Raw genomic sequence first — 20,635 nt, 5'->3', positions numbered from 1 at the left:
ATAAAAACTTTTTGTGGCTTTAGTTTCAATAACAAAAAACCATTCATATATTTATGTATTTTTAGAGAAAATTTTAAAATTAAGAAAAATATAGTGAAGAATATATTTTGAAGCTTTGTTTGATAAAAAGAAAATAGAAAAAAATAAAAATAAAAATTTTGTTAATTTTATTATTAAATTTTATTACTTTATAATTTAATTATTAAATTAATTTTTTTTATCTCACTCACTACTATTTTTCATACCAAGTAAAACCTTAATTTCTTTTCACGAGTTTGAGAGAAAGAAGAAAAATAAATTTGCTATTCAACAATCAAAAAGACAAAATTGCTTTTAATTACCTTTTTTTTTTTTGTCAAAATTGCTTTATCAATTCATCGAATATAGTAATAGAGAAATAACAAACAAATTAGTTAAATTATTTTATAGAGAAACAAAGACAAAATAGGAACATAATCAAATTTGATATAGCGTAAAGTTTAAGTTTAGCTTTATTTGAAATTTTAAAACTTAAAACTTAATTCAAGTTTGATTAAAGTTTTAAATTTTTATATTTAAATTTGATTAATGATTAAATTAAATCATTCGAATTCATCTTATTAAACTTAATTAAATTTAAAAATTTATAAATATTAACATTAAATATTATATTTTAATTATTTACTTATATATATTTTAAATAACTTATATACACATATATTAAAATATTAAAAAAATAAAAATTTGATTAAATTCAAATAAATTTATGAACTTCTGAAATTGAATATTATTTATTTTAATTTGGCTTGATAATGAACTAAGTAAATTAAAAAAAAAATTAATCTGATTTAAATAACTTGCGAATAACTTAACTGATTTTATGCAATGAAATTAACGATAAAAAATAAAACAAGATTTAATTTTTATTTGGAAGCAATAAATAATAAAAAATTGAATTACCGAAGACCATGTAAAAGATTATTCCAAAAAAAAAAAAAAAAAAAGGCCATGTAAAGGAGTTTTGACATGACAGGTAAAAGTGTTAATATTTGAAAAAGAAAGGGCAAAGTAAGAAGATCCCATTAATAACCTCTTTTTCTTTTTTTTTTCAACCAATTAAAAACAAAGATCAAATGCTTCAAGAATTTCCGCTTACTTGCCTTTTTTCATCCAAACAAGTCATTATCACGGCAACAGAAAAGGAGGAATGCACACCTTGAAGCTACGTCGTTTCCGATCCAAGAAAAGCCGAAACCGCTGATAATCACCAATAAAGAGTAGTAATGCTCAATTAAATTCCATTATTTCTTAAATTATGCAATAAAATTCAATTACGCTGGATCTTTGGTTAAAATCTTCATTTTCTTATTCAATTATAGTTTCCGTTTGGTCGCCGAGAAAATGCAGGAAAGAAAATTTATGTAACAGTGTGGATTTTGTTATTTAGTAAGGCAATCTGGATTTGATCTATTTTCCTTAAGTTTCAGTTCTGCTGAAGGTGTTTCTGATGAGAGTGAGCTGGATGGTGATCTGGAGGATCAGCGTAACAAGTTCGATCTGACATGATTATCAATTGAATAAGATGTTAGTATGTTGTTTCTATTCATAAAAAGTAGCTTATAACATCACGTCTCAATATCTACCTGATCTTATGATCCAAAGTAGCTAAAATTCTATGTTTTAGGCGTTAAAATAGCATGTGTAAGTAGTCTATATTACTTGTTTGGATAATTCCTTGTTTGCGTTTAGTAATCCATACTTATCATTGCCTTCGTTTGCTTGACAAAGGTAAAGCTACAAAATCATGATGTTTAGTTAATTAGTTTGATTAATTTCAAGCTTGAAGAAGGGAACTCATATTGCCTTAGAACGATTTGAATCTTTGTTCTTCATTGGTTTAGTTGAATGCACATGTTCTTAGCACTGATTTTAACTTTTCTGCTCATGTCTGTCATAACCTATACCTTTCATGGCATCTTCTGTTGTTTAATGCTAGTTTAACTTTACTGAAGAGGAAATTATACGTCTTGTGCATGCATGGCCTTTGCCTTTTATGGTATATGATTTAAGGTTTAAGTTATTAAAACTGATTTTTGTGAAATAGAAATTACACGTCTTGTGCATGCCTCTAGTTTCATGGTAGTGATGGATCATAATTCATAAATGCTTTTGTTGCCATGATCAACTTTCCTGGTAATAAACAACACATTTTGTGTTTTTGGATCAATAAAGAATAAACAAAGCTCTTGTGCATTCATGTCCTCTAATTGCTCCCTGAGGATAGTTGTATCTCTTATGCTTATGGATTGTTGCTGTGTCCTACCCTTTATATGATGAATTTCTTGAGGTCACCATAACATAACACTTCTTTACCATAAGCTTCACATGTTTTGCACTTTGAGCTTAGGCTTGAACTTGGGCCATCTATGGATGTCAATTACAATGCTTGAAAATAGGATTAAAGTGGTAGATCTTCTTTGGTTAAGATGGAATCCAGATAGATGTCATTTTTCTGCGTATGTTTGCAGGGGAGTGAAACCTATCTGATATTGCTAGGTACGGGTTTTCTTTTTTTGTTTGTATTTCATTGATTGAACATTGATAGTTTTTCTAACAGTTCTATTTATAAATTGCTCTATAGTTTTACTGATAATGGAATATTCACGATAATGGTCATTGCCGTCTCTTACTGCACTGAATAATGGTCCTTTTACTACTTTGATTTGGTTTGTAGTTTACTTGAAATCTATGCCATAACGTGCCTTTTGGGATCCAATGTGTTGACGGTTGATTAGAGTTTGTTTACCTATTTGAGATACTGATCTTTTAATTGTTAATGGTCGAAATATGTTAAAAATGATAAATTCTCTTGTAATTATAACTCTGACCACATAATTTAATCTGAAGTTTTCAGTTGTCCCAATCAAAGTACTGCATTCTGTGTGTGAATTCAGACTCTCTTGACCTTTGTGCATTGATCTACTGCTGCATATTGATCTTTCTATTGCTTATCTATTGACTATTAACACATTCAACTATTAGCTTGTGTTTATTATGTTATTGTTATAAACGAAAAGGGTAGGATTAATGCTTAAATATCTGTCCGTTTAAAATGTTTAAGCGCCTACCAATTGCCATCTGCAAGTATCAGGCACAAGGCGCCGTAACAACAAGCAATTATTATTGCTATGCTTTTTTGGCTAATTGAAGACCACAGTTCATTATTTTTATATGAATTTAGATGGGGTGCATGTTAAACCTATACTTATGCAGCATGCTTATTAAACTTGAGACGTGCAATTCTTTTAATTTTTAAAACTATTCACTCCTTATTCAATCACCAGCTTCTGCTTATATTTAATTTCTTTTTCCTTTTTCAATTAAAATTGCGTTGTAGATAAAATTGAAGAAACAATAAAGTCAAGCAGGTGATGTACTTAGCATGTTGGTAAGGAAACTAGCATGGATGAAAAGGATCACAAGAGCCAAGATTTTGCTTCACCTCTTGTTGCTGTGTTCGAAAATTATAATGTTGTAAGTTCTTTTTTTTGCTTTTACATGGTCTCTTAAAGTCTTGGAATCTGAAACTTAGTTCAATTAATCCAGATAACCACTTTTAAAAACTGATAACTAACGAATATGAAATTCAAATTTTAATATTTGTAATTTTTTCTCCTATTTCAGGCTTAATATACCAAAAGAAAAGTCTTAAAGCTATACAAATATTTATTAAACTATTTTCTATCAGTTTGCACTAGTGATTCTAGTTCTTAGATTCTTTCTACAGCCTGCTTAAATACTGCTGCGATAGAGCCTAAGGTCTAAGTGGAATATACACTTACATATATACATAAACATATAAGAAATATATACACAGACTCAACCCAGTTTGGAATTTTGTGGTATTAAATAAATTTGTGTGACGTTTGCTACATTTACGGTTTCACTCTTTTAGAATGACAGTTTTTGATGATCTTAAATGGGATAACGTAACGGTGACATTTTTTAGCAACGGTAAGGATGATCTTAAAAGGGATAGTATAACAGTGACTTCTTTTGGCAATGAAAATGAAATGAGTGTTGATATTGTATTGCAAATTTTTTTTACAAATACCTATCTAGGATATAAAATGAAACATTGATTTTTAGTTTTTACTTGCAAAATAGTATTTATAATTCACAAATTGGAGACAAAACAGTTTATTAAAGATATAGTTAAAGATATTTCAGTTTATTTAAGATATAGTTAAGAGATATTTCTTTCTACTAATAAATATGCACAAGTAAAATCACTAGATAGTGAAAAATCCATAAAAAAAAAAAAAAGTACATTACTTTCCAAAATTCCTTTGTCCTCTTTAGATGCCTAAAACCAATGGCATTGCAGCTTTTGGTCAAGGGAGAATCAACGTGCAGTTTCCTTTCTTTTGACCAAACGCGGGTGATAAAAGTTCTCGTGACAAGATCGGTACTTTTATCATTGCTGCGATGGAATCTTCTCTCCCTCGACGTGTTCACACTGTGAATACAGATATATAATATATTCCGGGATATTAAAATTGCCATAATTTTACTAGGTAGTTGAAATGACAATAACACCCTCTCTACTGTTTCTATTCCATGCGGTTGTTGCAGTGTAATCGTCATTCACTTTTAATCATTTTCATTTTGAGAAATAAAAATAAAAACTGTATTAGTAAATAATTTTGTTTGCAGAAAGTTGTTAAAATCTTGTGCTCAAAATTTGTGGATCAGTTTGTTCAAATTTCAAGGGATTTTTATTGTCCAATTATTGATATCATATTTGTTTTTATTTGATTTTTGGGAGTCAAACGAATTTAACTTTGATAATTATTTTTAATAAAACTACAAAACTAAATTTTGTAAATTCTCAGTTTTACATTTTGATTCAATATATTATTTTAAAAAATAATGATAAAATTTGAATTTGTTTGACAAAAAAAAAATCAACATGAACATGATACAAACATATAATTTCCATCATTGTCTTAACTTTATTTAAAATTTATGATACTTTGATTTATCGTGATATTATTTTATGATCATGTAAATTATAATTAAAATTGATAGTAAGAAATGATTTGTCACAATTATTTTAAATAATAATGTGATCTATTTACATATAAATATAACAAAAAATAAATTTTATGAATTTTTTAAGGTTTGATTTTTTAATACTTTTGAACTGGAAATCAAAGTATTTTAGTAAAAATCATTTTAACTTTTGGTAGATTGTGTGGGAATTGTTTATAATTACCAATTTTATTTCATTTACAATGTTTATATACAAAAAGATCATCATCATCGTCCACTAAAAAACGCTCTTGTTACCCACACCAATCACGTAGTCGACGATTCAAGAGTTTACGTTACTCACAATGCAGCAAATTAAATCTCATATCCTTGTTTATGTGGGATTAACATGTCATTTCAAAAATCCAATTTTAGTAGGCCATCCCGTCTTTTTGCTAAATATCTATTCGATTTCTCCGATAAAATCTTAACTACGTTTTTCCTCCCAAAAAGAAACACAATTTTTTTTCTTCAATCTGCCCACCAACCCCACAAGCACAGCCGTACATCAGAAAATTTCAGCCCAGATCAAAGCCGTCCATTCCCAAAACAAACACCAATCACAAGATCTCAAATAATCCAACGGCTAATAATAGTCTTCTAGAACCTTCCCTCTCTTCATTCTCCGTTATATCTGCCCCCATCATCAAGAGTGCTTGTGCTCAGCTCGTGTCAATCGCGTGGTGTGTAGGGTTTTTATTCTCATTTAACTGAAGTCGACAAAAGTACTGCACTCAGAAAGGTTCATTTTCGATTTGAGTTTGGATCTGAATTTTGAAAATAAATTTGATTTGTTTTGAAACTTTTATGTTAATGTGAATCTGATATTTGTAGAAATCAGAGAAAATGACGAAGTGTTACCCCACTGTGAGCGAGGAATACAAGAAGGCCGTTGAAAAGGCTAAGAGGAAGCTCAGAGCTCTCATCGCTGAGAAGAACTGTGCTCCAATCATGCTCCGTTTAGCGTAAACTCTCTCTCTCTCTCTCTCTCTCTCTCTCTCTCTCTCTCTCTCCCTCTGTTGCCTGGTTTAAAGTTTTGGTTGTGAGATTGGTGATTTTGATGGATCGAACGGTGATGATCGGGGACAGGTGGCATTCAGCTGGAACTTTTGATGTTAAGACCAAGACCGGAGGTCCATTCGGAACCATGAAGCATCCTGAGGAGCTCGCACATGGTGCTAACAACGGTCTAGATATTGCCGTCAGGCTTCTCGAGCCGATCAAGGAGCAGTTTCCTATCCTCTCGTACGCTGACTTTTATCAGGTATTTTACTTTTAATCTGATTTTTATGTGATTAATTTCAGATTTAACTAATTCGTGTTTTATTTGAGTAATTTTGTCTGTTTTTTTTTTGATTAATTTGTAGCTTGCTGGTGTCGTCGCTGTTGAGGTCACAGGTGGACCTGAAATTCCCTTCCATCCCGGAAGAGAGGTTAGTCATAATTTCCCCTACGTAATTAATCAGCAACAGTTAATTTTAAGAATATTGGTTGTTAACTTAATTTTAGATGCTCACTACTCCATGATGGAATCTGGCTTCGTTCTTGAATGGAAATTTAATGTACATTTTTTTATTTAGTAGAAATTAGGATGAGTTTGGTACACAAGATTATGATAAGATAGGATAAGATGATATTATGAATAAGATTAGAGTAAATAATGTCATCCTATCTTGTGTGTGATGTATGCAAGGATTATGATAGAATAATTTATTTATTGGTCAAAATTATCTTTCTTCAAAATTTATATTTAAATTATTGATGTAATTTTTAAGAATATAATAGTACATGTAAATTCAATCCCATGCATTAAAAATAATCCTCTCTATTTTAGGAGCATTGAATCGTTTTATGCAAAGATGATGATTAATCTTTCTTGTAATCCTATCATTTTCTTTAGATACAAGCCAAATATAATATAAGATGATTATCATCTTATCTTATCCATCGTGTTATTTACCAAACATTAGCTTAGTGTCTAATACTTGCTTTTATAGAGTATAAATGATAATTGTATTTAGAGTGTTTTTTTTTTTGGGAAAAAGAGTGAGTGACTGCTTTGGTACTGAAATTTTAGAAGGTTTTCCTCTTTGTAAAATGGTTAAATATATAACAGTAGTTGGTTGATGTTGGCTTGAGCTACAAAACTCAAGTAAATTTTGATCAAGTTGTGGAATCATTCCTAGTATTAAGTTTGACGACATTGTTACTGTATATTCTATGGTACTGGATTTACCTACAAGTTTTGTGGTAAATGCAGGACAAACCTCACCCACCACCTGAGGGCCGTCTTCCTGATGCTACCAAGGGTTAGTGTATACTATTCGTCTTGAAATGCCATTGTTGTATTGTGAATAGAAACGTTGGGTTAGTGCTTGTGATGATCTTGATTTAATCTTTTGATAAAATATCTTGCAGGTGCTGATCACTTGAGGCAGGTCTTTGGTAATCAAATGGGTCTTAGCGACCAGGACATTGTTGCTCTTTCTGGTGGCCACACCCTGGTCTATTCTTAAATTTCAAATTCCCTTGTTTTCTTGAAGTTCGAATTGTTATTTGCCTATCCACTTAAAATGATATATATTTTCTTTGCCTTTGGATGTAGGGACGGTGCCACAAAGAGAGGTCTGGATTTGAGGGACCATGGACTACTAACCCTCTTATCTTTGACAACTCTTACTTTAAGTGAGTTTCAGCTTTTATGAGTTATGCACATTCAATTTGAATTGGTATTTTACTTACCATGATTATCATCATAATTATTGTGAAGAAACATCCACAATAATTAGTCTTGGGCAGTTTATTTGTGTAAATCAGGAGCAAATACATGTCCATTGAGTTGTAATGAACAGTCTGTCGCAAATTGAATTAAGTTGATGCTAATTGGATAATATTTTATAGTGAGCTTTTGTCTGGAGAGAAGGAAAACCTTCTTCAGCTGCCAACTGACAAAGTTCTCCTTTCTGACCCAGTTTTCCGTCCATTGGTTGATAAATACGTAGCTGTACAGAACTCTTTCCTTCAGTCCTCTTTTCTGTCCAATTCAAAGATTCAAAATTTTGATAGAATCCCCAATTGAGAAGTTAAATGTTGTTTATTCTGATGATTTTTTTACGTATTTACACTTTGCAGGATGAGGACGCCTTCTTTGCTGATTACACTGAAGCTCACCTGAAGCTCTCTGAGCTAGGGTAATCCCCGCATTAATCTCTTCTTGAACTTCAATCTTGGTGTACTTGATTTCAATCTGCTTGTAAATGTTTTGATAGTTTCTCTGTTGTCTTGCAGATTTGCTGATGCATAAGCTGGTGGTTGCAAAACAGGATGAAGCCAACAACATTTGCCTCCACAAATGTATTGGGTTTATAATGTCTCAAAAGTTAATAGGCAATTGTTGCTTGAAGAATTTTGGAGGTTTCATGGTTTTATTTTGTTGAACTGAATTTGGGAAGTTTGGTTGGTTATTCACGTACTTAGCTTTCAAGTTTGCTTTCTTGGGGAATGATTCATAAATGATTGGTTATTGGCTTAATGCTGCATCGCCACGGATAAAGCTATGTGTCTTCCGAGCATGAAATTACCAATTCTCTCCCCTGATGTTGTTCTATCTATGCTTAAATGCCGCTTATACGCTACCATTGTTAAGAGTTTTTACAGTTAAAAAGCCGTATTGGTTGATATTTTATCATGGATCAGGTGATTTAGACTTGCTCCCTTCCTAGTTGCCACTAACGTAAGAGAAGTAGGCATATGTTTTATTACTCTATAAGAAATTAGCCAATTATCCAGACAGTTAACCAGCAATGTTTTCTTTTCAAATAGTTTCCGTTTGAAAACAGATTTGTCGAGTTATCTTAGGAATGCAAAAATAAATAGTATATAATGAGATTTGATCCCTTTTGATATGATAAAATCAGATTTTTTTTAAAAAAATTAATGGTTAGGTCAGAGGTAAGAGGTAGGGGCAAGAAAAAAAATTAAAAAAATCAAAATTGATTTGAAATTAGAATGTTAGGTTTACATCGTTTCATTTTGATTTGATTGGAATTGGATTAAATTTAAATATGAAATTAATGTATTAAATTTTAGTTTGAATTGGATTAAGTTTAGGTATAAAATATATGTATTAAATTTGGATCGAGTTTAAATGTGGAAAATAAAAAATCAAAATTGGATTATATGTTTTTTGTTTTTATATGTATTTTAAATTTTTATAAAATAAAAATAATTATTTTATATATAAATTTAATTAAATACATTAAAATTTTCATTAAAATAATATATAAAAATAGAAAATTTAAAATTTATAATATTATCAATTTAAAATAATAAAATTAAACTTAATCAAAATGGATACTATTCTTAATCAGAAGTAAATCGAAGTATTTTCTTAAAGTCGGTTTGGATCGGGGGATCTATGTTTCTCTCGCAAAATTTTGGCAAAAAGAGGAAGTTTCTCACGGGGAGCTCTTGAACCATTGGCCACGGAACTAATATTTACTATCTTTCTTACTTTTTTCCTTTTTTAGTGTTTGTCCCAAAAGAAAATGGTAAGGAAAACGAAAGCGACCCTTTGTTCTTCAACCTTTGTTATCGTCTGTTTAGGGCATTTTTACATGGAAACGCGTTGGAAAAAGTTTTCCACAACGGGCAGAATGATCATGCATGTTGAAAACACAAACTTAGCAAAAAATTTTGTTTGACAAAGTTAAAGAGCTTTGACTTTTCAAAGCAAGATATTAAAAAAAGTGTTTGAATTGTAAAGAGGACTCGGTGAACCAAAAATAATTATTTTATTTTTAACCCACAAAACTCAAGATAATCATTGACAGAATTCATCAAATGTCAACCGTAGATCGGAGGCGGCTGCAATCTCAGCCCTTCATTGGACACATCCCTCGTTTTCTCGCGCGTTTTCCTTCCTCTTTCCTCGTAGCTGACACGAAGCTCCTGAACTCACTCGACTCACAAATTCTGACTCAAATGCCAAAATGATTACTGATTTGTCTCCCTATATATAAAATACCTTAGACTTCTCTGAATTCCTCCAAGAGAATGCAAGAACAAAGGAGTCAAAAGAAAACCACGGAACAGTAAAAGGTTACGAAATGGCTGACGTCCCTCAGGGAAACACCGGTGGTCAGTCCGGAGATTTTCCGGCGTTTCATACTCACGGCGGTCTATTTATTCAGTATAATATTTTTGGAAATCTGTTTGAGATAACGTCTAAGTATCGGCCTCCGATCATGCCGTTAGGCCGTGGAGCCTACGGCATCGTTTGGTATGCGATCTAACAAATTAATTATATTTTCACTTAATTTGTTTTTTTTTTTTTTTTGGGTTTGATTTATGATTTTTTTTTTCTTATTTTTTTGGATTTTGAAGCTCGGCTTTGAATTCGGAGACGAATGAGATGGTGGCGATAAAGAAAATTGCCAACGCTTTTGATAATCACATGGACGCTAAGCGTACGCTTCGTGAGATCAAGCTGCTTCGACATTTTGATCACGAAAATGTAAGCCTTTTTATTTTAGTTTTAAAATTTTTATTTCATAACTTTTAGAAGATGAAAAAGAGGAGCAAAAATTTTAAATTGGAAGTTTATTCCTAGGTTTTTGAGGTTAATAAATCACTATTGGTCAAGGAAATTGAAACCCTAATTCAAAGATTTAAAATTTTGACCAAGTTAATGAATTTCTTTTCCTCATAGGAATTTATATATATATATATACACAGTTGGAATCTTAGACATGAGGATTGAGCTTTGACAGATTCTAAAGTAATGATTTTGTACATGGTAAACAGGTTACTGGAATTAGAGATGTGATTCCTCCGCCTTCGCGGAGAGAATTTACTGATGTCTACGTTGCTACAGAGCTCATGGATACGGATCTTCACCAGATCATTCGCTCCAATCAGAGTTTATCTGAGGAGCATTGTCAGGTATTGCTCAAATTCCTTATAACTTTTCCTCAAGTTTCCTAATGAACATTGGAGAAGAACCTAAAGAACCTCACCTAAGTTTTATTGTGTATGAAAGATTTAATGCTCGTGTATTTGATGTTGATGTTGATTTAATTATATCTTTTTGGTGGTATGTAGTATTTTTTATATCAGATTCTTCGCGGACTGAAGTACATACATTCTGCGAATGTGATTCATAGGGATTTGAAACCCAGCAACCTCTTGCTGAATGCTAATTGTGATCTTAAGATTTGTGACTTTGGTCTTGCACGACCTACTGCTGAGAATGAGTTTATGACTGAATATGTTGTCACAAGATGGTATAGGGCACCAGAGCTATTGCTGAACTCTTCAGACTACACAGCCGCCATAGATGTGTGGTCCGTTGGTTGCATTTTTATGGAGCTCATGAATAGAAAGCCTTTGTTTCCTGGAAAAGATCATGTACATCAACTGCGTTTATTGACTGAGGTAAACAGAGATATGAGCAAATGTTGAATAGAGCTAGCTGACTTTATATTGAGGAATATGGTTAATAATATGGTCTCAATTTACAAGAGTTGTAACAAGGGGAAAGATTGATCAATGGGGAATCCATGAAATAATCTCTAGCTCAAGATAAATGTTACAATTAATTCTCTAATTTGGATTCCATGCTGATTATACCATTCATTAGTTTAGCATTTTAATATTCGAAAATCTGGGTTTAGACAAAGTTCGTGTAGCTGAACATATCTAGTTAACTTAGTATACATCGCAATGACAAACTTATAATTTTCTTATTTTTAATTTGGTATTATATTAAAATTGAGTTGCTTTCTTTCCTTGTTCTTTTCTTCTTTGTTTGAATGGTACTTACCAATGCCTTTTCTGCTTTACAGCTGCTTGGCACACCAACTGAATCTGATCTTGGGTTTCTCCAAAATGAGGATGCAAGAAGATATATCAGGCAGCTCCCTGCACATCCTCGCCAGCCGCTAGCAAATGTTTTCCCACATGTTCATCCATTGGCTATTGATCTCATTGACAAAATGTTGACATTTGATCCTACCAGAAGAATTACTGGTAAGTGATAAATTTACCATCATGCTCTTATGGATTCATGAATTTAAATTATTAACCATAATTATACGATTTTGTTGTAGAATAAATGAACACTGTTTGGTAATCGTCATGGATATTTTTGTTGAGACTTGAATTTGTAATGGCTGAATTAGGCAATCTTTATTTTTCTTAACTGAATGTTAAATTTGTCTGTGGACAGTTGAAGAAGCATTGGCCCATCCTTATCTTGAAAGATTACACGACATAGCTGATGAACCAGTCTGCCCTGAGCCATTTTGTTTTGACTTTGAGCAGCGGCCATTGGGAGAAGAGCAGATGAAGGACATGATTTACGAAGAGGCCTTAGCTCTGAATCCATATTATGCTTAATATAAAATATAGTTATCCTGTTTGGTTCAATAGATGCTTCTATCTTCTAAATGCACCAGCTCAAGTAATGTTTGGTGTAAAAGTTTGTCGTGGCTGATAGATAGCAACCAGAACAGGCTGGTAGGTTTTGGACTGAGGCATCCTATTTTTGCATCTGCAATCTCTCTGAAGTGGCTTTGCTGAGTTTGCACCCATGACTGCCCGTTGATGTTAGCTTTCAAGAGGTCAGTCCCTTGCAACCTTCGCAAACCACAAGACTTCTTAAATTTGTGTATTTCTCCACTTCCAATATGCTATCATATGTTATTTGTTTATTATCTTCTGATTGTATCACATGCAATTTTACTGCTGTATTTGATAAAGTGTAACCCAGGCAAATGATCTTGTTGTAACAATATCAATGAAAATTGACTTTATTTTGTATAATTTGTCGATCAAATAAAATATTGTATGTAAAAATTCATGTTAAGTTAAAGTTGATGTATTGTTGAATATCTTTGCCCTATAATATCCTCTCTGATGTTTTGGTATTGGGTTTTGATAGACTATCTCCACACCATTATTGAACTCAATGGGGAATAATAAAAGGCTGCAGCCATTTTTTATTTGGAAGAAAGAGCATTTATATGGTTATGCTGATGATAGGAACTTATCAATGGCTGCTTCTTCATTCTAAATGATAGGCATCTTTACTTGCAATATACTAAGCATGGCAATATCAGCCTTGATCCCATGATCTCCACCTCCAGGATCAGCAGGGTGCCATAGTGCCTAGGCTATCCGTATGGCTATTTCCACAACTAGTTTTTGTTGGGATTGGAGAAGCATTTCATTTTCCAGGAAACGTTTCCGTGTACTATCAGGAATTCCCTGCCTCCTATGCGAGCACAGCTCTGGTTGATCTTATTAGGAATGTTACAGGATGGTTGCTGAATTTTGGTTATTATTTGGTGTGTGCTAAGCTTTACAAATATTAAAATCTTGAACAGGAAGTGGAAGGTAAGTGAGGGAAAAAACAAACCAGGAGACTTCATTGTAGATATACTCCATATTTAAATATCTATTAGTATTGATTGCATATAGCATAAACTAATCTTTAACATGTTTTAAGGTTAAATAATAAATATTATACATCTTTTTTCATTCAATTAATAAATAAGCTAATCAATTAAGTGATTCACAATTAAACCATCAATAATGTTATGAAATGGATCTGAGAGTTGACCATTTGTAGATGCAAAGCTGTTGAACATATGCAAACCACTACAACATTTTGAGACAAAATATATATATATATATATATATATATATATATTTGAATGAAACTTATCTCCCCTTTCAAGGTTAAAAGAAAAAATGATAAGCAAGACTATATTACTTAATCACATGAACATTGAACAATTTTATTTATAAATAAGAGGTTTTAAGAATTAGTTTCACGGTGAAAGTTTCGAATTTAAATTTAAATTTTAAAAAAAGAAAACCTTCATAAGGTTAAGAACTTAAAACTTGGATTGGTTCAAGGAAAAAAAAAAGAGAGCAACATCAAAAATCATTTAGTCATGAGAACTCACCCTTAATTATTTATTTGGTTTGTACTCGTTTGAACATGCAATTAATAATAAATTTATAGTCGTCTCTATTGTCGTTATGTTATTAACAATGACAATTATGAATAATAAAGATATGGGGATTGGAGGAGTCTATTATGATTTTATGAATTGTATGCAAAGTTTTCTATAGTGCAGAAGAGAGGGCTAAAAAATCATTTTGAAAACCTTTCAAAGTCAAAGGCTTTAATTTAATTTATGTTGATTCCTTGATGAAGTCTTGAATATTGCTTGATTATCTCCATGTGAAAGTTTATTTTAGTATTAAATTTGATTGATGTTTAAGATTTATCAATAATTATTAGCATAAGTTAATAATTGCATTGCATCATTGGCATGATTAAGATATATATTTTTGGTACAAAGAGGTTGTGACCCGAAAACACGTAAAAGAGATTGTAAGTTTTCAAATTCGAATCTTAAATTTACTGAATGTAAATTTTTAAGAATGATTATATAAATAATGTAGTTAAATTTTCCATTCATATTTAGATATGTGTGTGTGAAATTTTATTGTAGTATTGTTAGGCTTTCACTGATTATTGGAGGAAGCCAAAATACGTACCGAATTTTGTCCCACATGCTTCTTTTAATCTACATTTTACTGCAATATTTTTATCTGCTGCTACCTCAGCATTTTGCCTTGACATTGTGAGGGTGACGCAAGCACAAGCAGCTTGTGGGGCACATTCCAGGTTACAACAACAGCATATCTCTGGCTATAAATTGATTGCCCATGAAAACTCTTCAACAACAGCAGTAATGGCAGAGTCCAAGAAGGTCCCTGGTGACACTGAAGCGCAAATGTCAGATTCCGTAAGCAAAAAGGGTGGTTTGATCACCTTATTCTTCATTGCAGGTCTCTTTCTCTCTCTTTCTCTCTTTCTCTCTTTTCTTATATGTTCCAAGTTACTAATAGTTTATAATTTCGTCTCAGGCTTAAATATGTTATTGGTTGTACTAACGTTTGTGTTTTGTTGGCATTAACCAGGGACCCTGTCAGGGGTGATGCTGTCTGGTTTTGGATGGTTAGCAAACCTGATTGTCTACCTGGTTGAGGAATTCAATGTGCCGAGCATTAGTGCTACTCAAATTTCCAACGTGGTTCATGGTTGTATGAACCTGATTCCAATCCTTGGAGCAATCATTTCTGACTCCTACTTGGGAACTTTTTCTGTTGTTGCAATTTCTAGCTTTATCTCTTCACTGGTAAAATGACTTTTCATGTTCATTCCTTTTTCTATGGTGTTTCAAGTAATTTCATTTCCATCATCAAATAGGATTGTTCACTATCAATCTGGTTATTAAGCTTTGCAGGGGATGATTATGCTAACTTTAACAGCAAAACTCAGCTCTTTGAAACCTCCACCGTGTGAAACTGGATCAAGCTTGTGCCAAACTCCATCAAAAGTACAACTTGCAATCCTGTATGTGAGTATAGCTATGGCATCTGCAGGGTTGGGGGGAAGTCGGTATACTCTAGCAACAATGGGAGCAAATCAACTTGATAAGCCCAAAGACAAGGAAACTTTCTTCAATTGGTTCTTTTTCACTATTTTTGCATCTTGCATAATAAGTTCCACAGCTATTGTCTATGTTGAGGATAGCATTAGCTGGGAGCTTGGATATGGCATATGTTTTGCTGCTAACTTCGTTGCTTTAGCCATTTTCTTGGCTGGACATCAATTTTATCGACGTGACAAGCCACGAGGCAGCCCATTTACGGGTTTGCTTCGTGTTGTTGTTGCTGCTGTATGGAAAAGGAAACTTGTGCTCTCATCCAGGAGTGAAGATTATTACCATGAACATGATGGTACAAACAAGGTCATGCCTGCAACACCAAAACGGAGCTTCAGGTAAAAACTTTTAACTTCCGAATTACATTATTCCTTAATAATAATTACATCCATTACGACAAATACACACACACACACTTTCATATCTTCTTTCACAAAACGAAAAAAAAAAGGGCTAATAATGATACCAAAAACAATAGTGTTTCAGGCATAGTTCAATCGACCCTGTGCTCTTCCAATAAGCTCACTCTAAAGTTTTAGCCTTTTGGGAGCATTATTACATGTAGAAACTAATCAATGTCATCCATGTCAACTTTAGGCAACTATTCAGGACCACTTTAGCACAGTTTGGGAAGGTTCTATAATGAGAAGTTTTAGTCATTCAGATCATGATTTAGCGAGTACAATACAAGCCACAAGACACGTGCTCGGTCCTTATCCAAGACTCGAAGATTGTAATCTTTGAAGTGTAACATCAATGGATTGGAGGCCTTTCCATTCCATTTGTTTGATCCCTTGAAACTCCATTTTTGTTCTTCACATTAAGTGAAAACTGAAGAATGAAGATTTCAACCTTTGGTCTTTGAAGTTGTAATCATTTAGATGCATGACATTTAATTTAGTGGTGAGCCCACCATTGCTCCAGTCAACCATTGTTGGAGAACTTGAAGTCTTACTTTAATGAGTGTCACATCATTTGTCTTGACGAATTGCAGAAAGAACAAATATATATGTTTCATTTGAAGAAAAAAGAAAATCATATGATTATTGATATTAATATCTTTAAAATTGAACAATGTAAACTTAAGATTAATCTCCATTGATGTAGGTTCTTGAACCGAGCAGCGCTGAAAACTGAGGGAGACATCTATTCAGATGGATCAATTGCAAGACCATGGAAGCTATGCACTTTACAACAAGTTGAAGATCTCAAGACTCTAATAAGACTTTTCCCAATATGGTCAAGTGGTATATTTCTTACCACTCCTATAGCAATCCAATCCAGCATAACAGTTATCCAAGCTCTATCAATGGACCGTCACCTTGGCTCCAATTTCAAAATCCCTGCTGCATCTATTGTAGTGGTGGTCCTTATATCCTCATCCATCTTTGTCGCCCTGTTTGATCGCTTCCTATTTCCTACCTGGCAGAAGCTGATTGGCCGTCCTCTGACACCGCTGCAGCGCATAGGAGTAGGCCATGTTATTAATGTGCTAAGCATGGCAATTTCAGCACTGGTGGAGTCAAAACGGCTCGAAACAGTCCATGCTCACCACCTTGAGGCACAGCATGGTGCCATAGTGCCAATGCTAGTCTGGTGGCTATTTCCACAGCTTGTTGTGGTTGGCATAGGAGATGCATTTCATTTTCCAGGACAAGTTGCATTGTATTACCAAGAATTCCCTGCCTCACTGCGAACCACAGCTACTGCTATGGTTTCTTTAGTTGTCGGCATTGCTTTCTATGTCAGCACAGCTCTGGTCGATCTAATCAGGAACGTTACAGGATGGTTGCCAGAAAACATAAACAGTGGAAGGCTAGACAATCTGTACTGGATCTTAGTTACGGCTGGGGCGCTGAATTTTATCTACTTTTTAGTGTGTGCCAAGTTGTACAAGTATCAAAACATTGAAAAGGAAGTTGATGCTACTTCCAGTTTTGATATATAATAATACTGCATGCTGAACAAAAAAAAGCTGGAAGATCCTTTCCCCAAGCCAAACTGTTTGAATTTAGGGATGAAAATGATAAATGTGGCTTAAGACTTGAAGTTTACAATGTACCAAAAATGGCTATTGGCTTATTCACCTCCTTTAACAAGTATATCAGAAATTCATCAAATACCCTTCACTTTTTTAAGCGCATTGCTCCATACATTTACATTTTGAATTGATTCAAGTAAATTTATCTACAACATCGATTTAACGAATTCATTATAAATTGCTTTTTCAAGTCCTTTGGTAAATTTGAACCTGGACAACAACAACGAAAAACACTCTCTTTATCATTTATCACTTGAGCTAACCATATGTTATCCGTGACAATATCCATGTTTTAGTGATGTTAAATCTTCCAAAAGCAAAAAGTTTCTTTCAATGAAAAGCACAAGGGTGATAAACTGATCAGAGAGTTTCCTAATTCTGAAGAAAAGATAATGATCTACACGCGTGTTGCATCTCGATCTTTTATTTTCGACCACAAAACTGTAAGAGTGGTTCACTATCTGATTGTCAAATGGAAACAGAAAGTAGTAGTAAGAGAGAAGGATTTGATGAATCATTTGCAGAACCACCATTAGAGCCCATTGCATGTGGCTGGAATCACTTAAAATGCACTTTCTTAATGCATTCTGATGCAATGTATTATGATAAAATGCATTCTCCACGGCTCAGTATTGCCAGTGCTATTTTCTGTAGTTAAACAGTTTCTGATTCATTGCAAACTACTAATTGCTTCTTGAAGTCATAATGAGTTTTAGCGGAAAAAATGCAATTCAAATATGGTAGGACCTCAGGAATTGACAGGAAATCCAACTGCACCATGATCACCATCGACCTTATTATCGGTTTGAATAAAACAATCCATGCAATCCTCTGTATTGCAGACAAAGCACTGCTGTTTCCTTGAGATTTCCACAATAATCCTATCAAGTTTTTATATCTCTCGCAAAATTTACAGGTCCAAGTACCCCTCGGCATTGGAGGCAGCCTCATGAAAATATGGACATCCGTTGAATCCGAAGTTTAATTCAATTGATCATGCAACCACTTTTAAAAAATAACATCCACCACGTCTAAAGTTTGAATCTTAACACTTGCAATCTTTTCCCTTACCTTCATGCTACTGCATCTTTGTGAAAAAAATATCGAGATTCCATTCTATTATCAGCAACCACAGCATGCAGATTTGAAGTTACTGACTTCCAGCGGTATAATTTTATATCTTTCCAACATTTGCTACAGGTGAATAGGATCGTACTGTTGAGCATGGATACAGTTAACAGGTGCAGCCATAACCAACAACTCTTCGATCCATCCCTCCCACGCCAAGAAGGAGAGAGAGAGAGAAAGTGTAAAACAGTTCTTTGAATATGGAAAATCCAACTATTATATATTTAAACTCAGCCCCTCCAAAATTCTCATTGCTGCAAGTTCCGCTATATTCGATATTCACCTTCATCATGACTTAGCTCAATGATCGAGCACAAAGCAAGATGCAGCATGAGTAATCTTCTCAAAATAACCTCAATGTATTAAATAGAGGATTCTGTTCCATTAGTTTAAAAATTGGACAACCAATATGGTTCATGCTTTGAACAAAAATGTAATCACCTGTTACTTCATCATTCAAAAATGAAATTATCATGCAGTTTCTATGAAATAGACAAGTTAAAAGTTGTGTAATAATTCTTTTCTACAATTTTTCATGTCACTCAAAGGAGGATTTGTAAAATAGTACCCCTTATAAAGTTTAGCATTCAATGGAATATAGTTCTCAGGCAAGGATCAAAGCCTGTTTCAGAGAATGGAAATTAAGCAAATCACACGTGCATATACTTGAGACCATTAATTAAAATTGTAAAGTAGGAAAATATCAACTTCTTTGTGAAAATACAATGGGTCAAAGAGAAGAGTCAAACATTCAAAGGGAGGAAATCAGTTGTGCATAGCAAAAAGAAGCCTCAATAGTCACTTATTAACAAAGATTTTGGCTAAAAGACAGCAATTTTAGTTTCAAAGAAACCTGGTTCAGATTTTAGCAGATTTAACAACTTGGCTCAATGGCTAGCCATCTTCAACCTCACTCATTACATAACCCAACATACCTGTCAAAAAGAAGTTTCTATATAGAAGGCAAATCAAAAGTAATAGACGACCATGAACTAAGCTTTTCACTTGAAATAAAGCTAATAAATAATTACATCGCGTGGAAAAAATGACAAAAGCAAAACAAACCTGTTGATTTTCCAATAAGTGATGCAATGCCTATGACTTTTGTTCTTGATTCTGAATTGGATAACACTTGACACACACCTATGTGTAATATGCAACAAAGAAGCAAAAGTAATATAGTAAAAAAAATAACTAAAGAAGCAGCTCTCGTCTGATAAACAAGAAGATTGATACAAAAGAATTTACCTACGCCAGTAAGTTTGGACAGAGAAGAATCATCTGATTTGACCCTACAAACTTCAGTTAAAATGTTATCATCTAACCCCTTTTGTTTAACATCTGAATGAATTCGAAAAGGTTGGGCCAGGTCGAAAATAACGGGCTTGTTTGTTTCAGCTTCTCACTTCCTTTCAGTTTTTCTTGGAAAATTCATGAATTTGATCAAAGGTCGTATCGTTCTGCACTTCTTCAACGCGGGTTTCTGTTTTTAGGTGATTCCGACAAATGGGTTTTCTTCAGTTTTAGTTCTCATGTTCAATCCATGGAGTTTCAGTTTTCAGCACTTTGCACGGTTTCTTCGCTGTTATGGACACAAGTGAAGGCATTTTTTTTTGGTTCAATTCCTCGTTTCTCTTACATTTTGTGTGAACACTTGTGTTCATTTGTATGCATAGTTATGTACAGAACAATTTTCGAGACACTTGATTGAGTTTATGCCTTTTAGTGATTAGCTATCTGATGATTTCTAATTCCTGTAACAGGTATGTTAGTTGCGAGCGTGTGCGAGCGCCGACTTTTTTTATTATGTTGCATTGAATTGCTTTTTCTCGGCTGCCAGAAAAACAAGTCCAGATCGCTTCAAAAA

At 33.3% G+C, this 20,635-nt stretch overlaps 3 protein-coding genes and 2 long non-coding RNA genes across 12 annotated transcripts; 4 read left to right on the top strand and 1 right to left on the bottom strand.

Moving 5' to 3' along the window:
- The first annotated feature begins 1,104 nt into the window (after window positions 1-1,104).
- Window positions 1,105-4,757, top strand: LOC111303579 (uncharacterized). 3 transcript variants are annotated; one of them, XR_016326847.1, is made up of 3 exons: window positions 1,105-1,259; window positions 1,467-1,563; window positions 3,377-3,566. It is a non-coding gene; the product is annotated as an uncharacterized LOC111303579 (long non-coding RNA). The 3 variants fall into 3 exon arrangements; XR_002691772.2 differs by lacking the exon at window positions 1,105-1,259 and adding an exon at window positions 4,367-4,757 and having other exon boundaries at window positions 1,269-1,563; window positions 3,377-3,513; XR_016326846.1 differs by lacking the exon at window positions 1,105-1,259 and having other exon boundaries at window positions 1,269-1,563.
- A 974-nt stretch (window positions 4,758-5,731) lies between these two features.
- On the top strand, window positions 5,732-8,605 carry LOC111303578 (L-ascorbate peroxidase, cytosolic-like). Of its 4 annotated transcripts, none has more exons than XM_022899950.2 (10): window positions 5,732-5,815; window positions 5,915-6,038; window positions 6,163-6,337; window positions 6,441-6,506; window positions 7,334-7,382; window positions 7,492-7,577; window positions 7,679-7,758; window positions 7,975-8,077; window positions 8,206-8,264; window positions 8,362-8,605. In XM_022899950.2, exons 2-10 carry the CDS (start codon window positions 5,920-5,922, stop codon window positions 8,375-8,377), a joined length of 753 nt encoding a protein of 250 aa, XP_022755685.2. In that variant the 5' UTR covers window positions 5,732-5,815; window positions 5,915-5,919; the 3' UTR covers window positions 8,378-8,605. The 4 variants fall into 4 exon arrangements, with proteins under 4 accessions (XP_022755685.2, XP_022755684.2, XP_089598691.1 ...); XM_022899949.2 differs by having other exon boundaries at window positions 5,908-6,038; XM_089742565.1 differs by lacking the exon at window positions 7,975-8,077 and having other exon boundaries at window positions 5,908-6,038.
- A 1,517-nt stretch (window positions 8,606-10,122) lies between these two features.
- On the top strand, window positions 10,123-13,549 carry LOC111303572 (mitogen-activated protein kinase 3-like). 2 transcript variants are annotated; one of them, XR_016326959.1, is made up of 7 exons: window positions 10,123-10,354; window positions 10,459-10,588; window positions 10,879-11,016; window positions 11,176-11,508; window positions 11,919-12,102; window positions 12,302-12,695; window positions 13,016-13,549. XR_016326959.1 is itself a non-coding variant. In XM_022899931.2 (6 exons), the coding sequence occupies exons 1-6, from the start codon at window positions 10,182-10,184 to the stop codon at window positions 12,469-12,471; spliced, it is 1,128 nt and encodes a 375-aa protein (XP_022755666.1). In that variant the 5' UTR covers window positions 10,123-10,181; the 3' UTR covers window positions 12,472-12,897. The 2 variants fall into 2 exon arrangements, 1 of the variants encoding a protein (XP_022755666.1); XM_022899931.2 differs by lacking the exon at window positions 13,016-13,549 and having other exon boundaries at window positions 12,302-12,897.
- LOC111303571 (protein NRT1/ PTR FAMILY 2.7-like) lies at window positions 13,332-17,737 on the top strand. 2 transcript variants are annotated; one of them, XM_089742562.1, is made up of 5 exons: window positions 13,332-13,470; window positions 14,716-14,940; window positions 15,073-15,290; window positions 15,399-15,937; window positions 16,707-17,737. In XM_089742562.1, the coding sequence occupies exons 2-5, from the start codon at window positions 14,844-14,846 to the stop codon at window positions 17,545-17,547; spliced, it is 1,695 nt and encodes a 564-aa protein (XP_089598688.1). In that variant the 5' UTR covers window positions 13,332-13,470; window positions 14,716-14,843; the 3' UTR covers window positions 17,548-17,737. The 2 variants fall into 2 exon arrangements, with proteins under 2 accessions (XP_089598688.1, XP_022755664.1); XM_022899929.2 differs by having other exon boundaries at window positions 15,391-15,937.
- Window positions 17,738-19,518: 1,781 nt separating this feature from the next.
- On the bottom strand, window positions 19,519-20,302 carry LOC149515208 (uncharacterized). The gene is made up of 4 exons (XR_016326914.1): window positions 20,273-20,302; window positions 20,017-20,152; window positions 19,834-19,911; window positions 19,519-19,703 (listed from the first exon to the last, which is right to left on the bottom strand). It is a non-coding gene; the product is annotated as an uncharacterized LOC149515208 (long non-coding RNA).
- Window positions 20,303-20,635: the final 333 nt, after the last annotated feature.

The sequence above is a fragment of the Durio zibethinus genome, chromosome 13 (assembly GCF_047325235.1).
Source record: "Durio zibethinus cultivar Kanyao isolate XHJ-2024 chromosome 13, ASM4732523v1, whole genome shotgun sequence".
Taxonomy (NCBI): Eukaryota; Viridiplantae; Streptophyta; class Magnoliopsida; order Malvales; family Malvaceae; genus Durio; species Durio zibethinus.
The sequence above is the reverse complement of the archived record's forward strand: the minus strand, read 5'-3'. Positions and strand labels throughout refer to the sequence as shown.

Bases quoted from the DNA above. Each gene is read 5' to 3' on its own strand.
- LOC111303578 (XM_022899950.2), top strand. From the start codon at position 5,920: ATGACGAAGTGTTACCCCACTGTGAGCGAGGAATACAAGAAGGCCGTT. The intron at 6,507-7,333 runs GTTAGTCATAAT...TGGTAAATGCAG, and splicing joins CCTTCCATCCCGGAAGAGAG to GACAAACCTCACCCACCACC. The intron at 7,383-7,491 runs GTTAGTGTATAC...AATATCTTGCAG, and splicing joins TCTTCCTGATGCTACCAAGG to GTGCTGATCACTTGAGGCAG.
- LOC111303571 (XM_089742562.1), top strand. From the start codon at position 14,844: ATGGCAGAGTCCAAGAAGGTCCCTGGTGACACTGAAGCGCAAATGTCA. The intron at 15,291-15,398 runs GTAAAATGACTT...TAAGCTTTGCAG, and splicing joins CTAGCTTTATCTCTTCACTG to GGGATGATTATGCTAACTTT. The intron at 15,938-16,706 runs GTAAAAACTTTT...CCATTGATGTAG, and splicing joins ACACCAAAACGGAGCTTCAG to GTTCTTGAACCGAGCAGCGC.
- LOC111303572 (XM_022899931.2), top strand. From the start codon at position 10,182: ATGGCTGACGTCCCTCAGGGAAACACCGGTGGTCAGTCCGGAGATTTT. The intron at 10,589-10,878 runs GTAAGCCTTTTT...CATGGTAAACAG, and splicing joins GACATTTTGATCACGAAAAT to GTTACTGGAATTAGAGATGT. The intron at 12,103-12,301 runs GTAAGTGATAAA...GTCTGTGGACAG, and splicing joins TCCTACCAGAAGAATTACTG to TTGAAGAAGCATTGGCCCAT.